At 33.2% G+C, this 7,189-nt stretch overlaps 1 protein-coding gene across 1 annotated transcript in view; it reads left to right on the top strand.

Annotated features, from left to right (window-relative positions):
* Positions 1–7,189, top strand: part of LOC107712576 (Wilms tumor protein 1-interacting protein homolog) — a 36,014-nt gene that overhangs the window by 22,202 nt on the left and 6,623 nt on the right. Inside the window, exon 2 of the mRNA XM_016517886.1 lies at positions 5,104–5,171. Within this exon, the coding sequence (XP_016373372.1) occupies positions 5,104–5,171 (68 nt within the window). The remainder of the gene's footprint in view (positions 1–5,103; positions 5,172–7,189) is intronic.

Raw genomic sequence — 7,189 nt, forward strand, 5'->3', positions numbered from 1 at the left:
TTTGTTCGTTCCGTCTGCCTATCGTTTGTTCGTTCTGGCTACCTCTTATTTGCTCTTTCGTTCCGTCTACCTGTCTCTCATTTGTTTCTTCTGTCTACCTGTTATTCGTTCTGTCTACCTCTTGTTTCTTCTGTCTTCCAGTTGTTCACTCGTTTTGTTCGTTCTATCTACCTATTGTTCCTTTGATTCTTCTGTTTACCTCGTGTTTGTTCCTTCTGGCTACCTATCGTTTGTTTGTTTGTTCTGTCTACATATTATCCAATCGTTTTTCTGTTTACCTATTGTTTGTATGTTCTATCTATCTGTCATTTTATCTATATATCTGTCATTCTGTCGGATAGTCTATGGATTGTTCTATCATTCTATTGATCAACTATCATTCCATCTTTCTATCTCGTTTTGTTTTAAATCATGTGTGTTTGTATATTCATTATTGTGCTGAGCATGTGGTATTTTCTGTTTAACTGTTCTCAGTGCTGCGCTCTGTGTGTCTCTCATGTGTTTGCCGTCTCTGGATCTTTGATTATGCTCGAGACAGATTTCCCAGCTAATGACACAGTGTCATATCGCTTTAGATGTGGTGTGTGTGTACAAACAGTCAGCCATATTACAGTGAGAAAATAATATCAGCCTCTGAACGCTTTGACAAAATTAGATTTCTGCCTTTTCGACTAGGAGATCATAATCATTTCGTGTTTGGAGGTGTTCTTTTTCTTGTATATGAATATGTCAGTTGTGTTTTCTAGTTGAGATGTGTATATTCTAGGAGAATTTGTTGCCCTGAGATTAATTTTATGGTACTATTTTTCATTAACAGATCATTTAAGAGGATCACAGACCTCAATCAGAGTTGATTTCAAGTTAATTTATCATAAATTAAAACAAGACTGTGAGGTACACAAGAACAGTCATTCAAAAGAAACAATAAAATACATATTTACAAAATATTTTCGGTGGACAACAATTGTATTATTTATATGCTTTTATAGTATTATTTTATAGTATATATTTGAATTGAGCTTTTATATTTATATTTTAAATGTTCATTTTATTTTAAGTTTTAGTAATTTTGTAACATGCTTTTAAATATTTTTATTTATTTATTTTATATTTCTGTTTAGTTTCAATTAATTTTTTCAGCTTGAGTTTAAGTAATTTTAGTACTTCAGCTAAGTGTTTTAAGTCTGATAATTATAACTAATTTCAGATTTATTTAACAATTCTGATATATTAAGTTCTGATATCTTAAAGTGCCCCTATTATGCCTTTTCGAATATTACCTTTCATGCAGTGTGTCATGTAGCTGTATGTGAACATAAACTATCTGCAAAGTTGTGAAGCCGACAGTGCACGATAAATAAAGTTATTGTCTATCAAAAAAAAGAGTCGGCTCGCAATCGCCTAAACGAGTCATCAGGAATTAGAATCTTATTCTCTTACGGCTCTACGTCACGAAGTAACACATTTGCATAATGTCTGCCCTTGACCTCATCTATACTGCACAGCCTCGTTTTTACTTGCGTCACATATGGCAACGACCCTGACTGAGTTCATGAGAGGACTGAAGATCTGCAGCCAGTGTTGACAGTCATGGGAAACAAGTGTAAAAATTAAATCAAAGATGCATTTAACACAGCAGACCATGGAAATAAAATTGCCCACACACTCTTCTGAGAAGAGTGGAGTAGAAGAGATGCATGTGAGTGAAAAATGACAAAAATAATTGTGGTTAATGGAGCCTTTTCACATTTCCGGGCTTCTCAGAAACAGAAGCTGTCATAGTTTGGTAAACTTCCATGGTTGTGAACGGAAAATGCAACAAATGTCATTTTTGCATTTCCATTTGCCTTAATAGCAAAAGGAAAAATCCATGATTGGTTTCTGTCTTTCCAAAAGAGGAACAAAATATCAAGAGATTGATTACATTGGTTAAAAGAGAGAAAGATTAGCTGTCACTCCCTCAACCATTGTATTAGATTTAACCAGTTTTCTGTAATTGAAAGCAAGAAAATAAAACACAAAATAGCGTTATACATGTTTTATTAATGAAAATAGAAAACACATTTCAAAAATATAATATAAAATATATTTTACTTTACATTTTTTTAAAAGAAAATATTTAAAAAATAGGTTACGATGTTAATAATTATAGAAACATCATCACAGTCTGTGAAAATGGCCTTTGTTGAAAAAGTTTTTGCTGTTTTGTTAATGTATTTCCATTCACTACACTGCAACAAAGATTACTCAGTATTTTTATCGTGTTTTAAAGCACAAATAAATATCTTAACATTCTTGAATCAAGATACATTTACTTGATTAGCAAAATGACTTAAGATATTAAGTGTTATTTTATGAAAAATCTATAAAAATTTTGTCACTTTTTGCTTAACACAAGGAAAAGTATCTTAACCTTAATTCAAAGAGAAAGCAAAATTATTTTTCTTGCCCCATTTGCAGATATTTTTTCTCATTTTAAAACTTAATTTTGATACATTTTTAAGAAAACAGAATTTAATGTAATGTTACTGTAAATGACTCTTGATTCAAGATTGTTTAGATGTTTGTGCACAAAAATACTGAATTTTTTTGCAGTGTATCGAAATAATTGAACATTTCAGTTCAGTGAAAAGTTTAACAGCACTAACTGTGCCAAAGATTTGCTGCAAGTTCATCATACCAGTGAAGAGCTACACATTTGCCACAAATTAACTTAAAGTTTGCTGCATATAACCAGTTTTTTCAGTGTAGATGTAGTTGACTGTGGCCGCAGTCTTTGACAAAGGCTGGAGGAATCTCGCCATCCCTCCCCCTCTTTCTCTCTTTCTCTTCTCCTGTCTCTCTCTCTTGTCTGTTTTCGGTGGTAGAGGGGGGCATTGGGACCAGCCGGTGACCTCAGGCTCAAAGAATGTCCCCGTTTACTCAGACCTCTCTCTGTCTCTCTCTCTGTGTTTTTGTGTTGGGAATCTGGCCCTGCCCAGACATTTGTCAGCTCCAGAAATCTCAGTGATCTCAGCGTCGTTTGTTGTGTGTACACACGTCTACAAACATCCTCCTCTTACATTGCCATCTCAGTTGTTTTAAAATCAAATCGTTATTATTTGCACCTTTTTATTACAATTTTCTAAACACATCTAAGTGGTTCTTGGTGGTGCCAAACTGCACATTGCTATGCAGGTGTGTTGCTAGGGATTTAAAAAAAAAAGTTATTCAGGTCTCTATATGGCTCTTGTTCCTCCTCTATGGGATTTTTTCACCTGTTTTATGGTCCAGAAGGTGAACACCCTGCTTCTGCATCACTAATTGAAAGTCTTTGCCCACATCTGCGTGTGAATCGTGCTTTATCACTCTGAATTAAGTCGAGTGTTCGTTTCTCTGTCGGGCCGCTGGCTGTTTGAATGTGGCAAGTGCATAAATTTTGAGACCGTGAAAAGAAACGAGATGTCTGCCTTGAGCGCTGTAAATTAAGGGTTGGGGAAAAGGGTCGGACTGATTTATGAACTCTGTGTGTGAGAGAGAAAGATGAGCGTTTGGTGGTTTTTGTGTGTGTTTGAATGCGATACAGAGGTCCTAGTCTCGTGCAGTCAGTCCCTTCGCTGATTCTGGCCAAGATACGCCCATTTAGACAGAAACACACCATCTGAGCCACATGGTAAACAACCAACCTACAGTCCTAAGAAATCGGTTTTATTTTTATTTTTTATTATTTTTTGGATTCCGTATTTTTTCCCTGTTTTAATATTTCTGGACTCTGTTTTAATGGTTAAATTTTAGTAATCAAAAAGCATGTCTAATTAATTGAAATCATGAAACTTAAACAATTTAATAACAATTTATTAAAAGTTTAACAAAATGAAAAATGTTTTATAGGGCCCTGAAATTAAATATATTATTTTTTTTCTCAAATTCTGTTTTATGTTTACTAAATTTTGTGTTTACCGTTTTAATTTTTTTGGACTCCATTTTAATGGTTTAATTACATTTTAAAAATCAATCAAAAAGTATATCTAAATAATTTAATTTATAAAAACAACATTATTTTTGCAATTATATAGGGCCCTATTAAATGTTTTTTTTCTGTTATGTCTGTGTATTTTAGTTTCTGTTATGAAGGCATAAACTTTAATATATCTTTTAATCAAATGAAAATGAAACAAACACTTTCATTGTTTGCCAAACAAAATTGCAGCACAACAGAAGTTTGCTGTTAAAATTAAAACAAGGACAAAAAATATCATTATTCCCTAATAATATTTTTATTTGTATTAATATTTAGTATTAGTTTTTATTTTAGTGTTTAGTGTAGTATTTATTATTATTATTATTACATTAGGGTGTACATTCCAGACAGTAATAATATATTTCTGTCACTATTTCTTCAAGTTGTTGTGAAGACCTGTAAGTTTCTGTGTTTATATGATATGATGATAGTTATATATGCTCATATAGTGAGACGAAAGGCACTGAAAACACCGTGAGCATCACGCACGCTTTAGTGTGCATCTGTGTGAATCTGCACCATTCTTTCTAAAAGAGACACACAGAACATGCAGGATCATATTTAAATTGTCATTTTGTGGCTTAATATTCACAGACACTAGTCCATATTGTGATTTGATTTAAAGTAAGATTTATTAATTCAAAATTTGACTTATTCTGTGACATTCCACGTTATACAGTAAATTCCGCTTTTATGACTTGATCCCAATTCTGTCCATATTTTACCCGTTGGGGAAATTATAGGTCACAGTTTGCATTTGTTTTTAGGCTGGTATAAACCTGTGCACCCTGATTCTAGGAAACACTGTAAACAGAACCAGTCAGGTTTGAGCTTTCGATGCATTTTTGTGTACGTTTCACATCCGTCGGTCAGATGTCTGAGGGAACGAACAGCTGTTCACTTAACACGCATCAGAGATGAAACATATTTCATCCTTTCAGTCATTTGATGTTGCCAGTTAAAAATAATTGCTTGTTTGTTGTCGAGGCTGTTTGTAAACACACAGCATTAAGACGCATGGAGTTTCTTCTGCAGTGTTTTTGACTGCATATAAAATGAAACTTATGACATGGTGGAATAATTAGATTTTTTTTCTCCCTCAGGACGGAGGCTACGAGGAAAGGCTTTCTATAATATCAATGGAAAGGTTTACTGTGAGGAAGACTTCCTGGTGAGTATCACAGTTAAAATCAAACTTGTGATGCATTTACATGATGTCAGATTTACAGTAATTGAGTTTCTGACTATTTTACTTTTGTCAAACTAAGATTTTTGTAATCTTCTGCTCGCCAAGGCTGCATTTATTTGACCAAAAATGGAGTAAAAATTTGAAATATTATTGCAATTTAAAATAGCTGTTCTCTATGTGAATATATTGTAAAATGTAATTTATTGCTGTGATCAGTTTCACATGATCTTCAGAAATCATTCTAATATGCTGATTTGCTGCTCAAGAGACATTTCTGATTATTATCAATGTTGAAAACAGTTGTGCTGCACAATATTTTTGTGGAAACTGTGATACATTAAATTTTTCAGGATTCTTTGATGAATAGAAAGTTGGAAAGAACAGCATTTATTTGAAATAGAAATCTTTTGTAACATTATAAATGTGTTTGCTGTCACTTTTGATGAGTTTAATATGCCCTTGATGAATAAAAGTATTAATTTCTATAAATAAACCTTACTGATCCCAAACATTTGAACAGCAATGCTTGATGTGTCACTGTAAAATGTTGTTTTTGATGTGCTTTTTTCTTAAATATCTTGCAAGAGCATGCAGAGATCATTTAATAGAGTGACTAAATATTGTTTTTACCGTCATTGACAACGAAGCCACATTTTTGCCTAATTTTTGGCATTATAAGTGTAGCTATAGAAACTATTAATTTTTTAGCCTGAGCATGTGAACAGCTCAGAATCTCATAATTACAGTAATTCCGACACAATGTGAAGCATTAGTCCATTAAAACCCTTTTAATGAAACCGATGTGTCACGGATTGTTCTATAGATACTCGTTCTGTAGATCCTGTCCTCGTTTGATGTTTGAAGTCCTGCTGTAGGTCAGAGTTACACCAGCTGTAGGATCTCAACAAAGTAGCTGTAATGCTTCATTTAATTGAACGTTTCCTAAGAGGGAGGTGGAGCCTGGGGCTGTATTGATTAGTGCTCATTAGTGGATGGATGTCTCTTGGGAGAACAGATGCTGTAGCTCCGCCCACCTCTCCAATTCACTCCAGTGTGATCTTATTCTAAAGCCAAACACACACACACACACACACACACACACACAACAGGAGCAATGGGAAGATCCATCATGAAGGAATCAACTTCCTGTGTGAAATCTGCTTCTGTCAAATGCTATTGTCATTTTGATATTATTGCCACTAGACTTTCATGTGACCGTTTTGATAGTAGGGACAGATGATATATTGGCCAGGATAAATAACTGGTCATTTTCAGCATACATACATACACACGTACTTACTTATAATCAAATATTAGCCAGGGCAATTAACAGGTCATCATTTGGCATTTTGAGAGTTTGTTTATTTATAAGTTTAATATATGATTTAACATTTTATTTTTAATATTATTAGATATTTTACTTTTTGTATAATTTTGTTATTTTGTAGTGTTAGTGTACATTTGTATATAAATTAATTATATTCTTTTTCATTTAACCCATTTAATATTTTTGTACATTTTTCCAAATTAATATTTAAATACATATTATATATATATATATAATTTTAATATATTTTTATTTACCATTAATTATTATATTATTTTATTAGTAGTATTTATTACAGTATTATTTAAATATTTTTATTTACTGTTATTTAATGTTATTTTTAAGTATTTTACTTTTCCAAATATTTTTAATATAAATATTTTATTTATTTATTTATTTTGTGTTTATTTCAGCTATTGACCACTTAGCATAGATATCTGCATTGGAATCATGCGATTAAAAAAAAAAAAAAAACATTGGTCAGCCACTTAATGACCCCAAACAGTACTTGTGTTGACGTGAGCGACTGAGGAACACGCCGCCGGGGGTCCGGCAGATGGCCTGTCTGATGGGACGGGTGGGGGTTTCCTGGTATTGATCAGTCCCTCCCAACCCCACCTGCTGGCCCTCGCTCCACAACGAGCACACGCTCACACGAACACCAGCGAACCAA

Source organism: Sinocyclocheilus rhinocerous, unplaced genomic scaffold (genome assembly GCF_001515625.1).
Source record: "Sinocyclocheilus rhinocerous isolate Xijiao unplaced genomic scaffold, SAMN03320098_v1.1 scaffold868, whole genome shotgun sequence".
Classification (NCBI taxonomy): Eukaryota; Metazoa; Chordata; class Actinopteri; order Cypriniformes; family Cyprinidae; genus Sinocyclocheilus; species Sinocyclocheilus rhinocerous.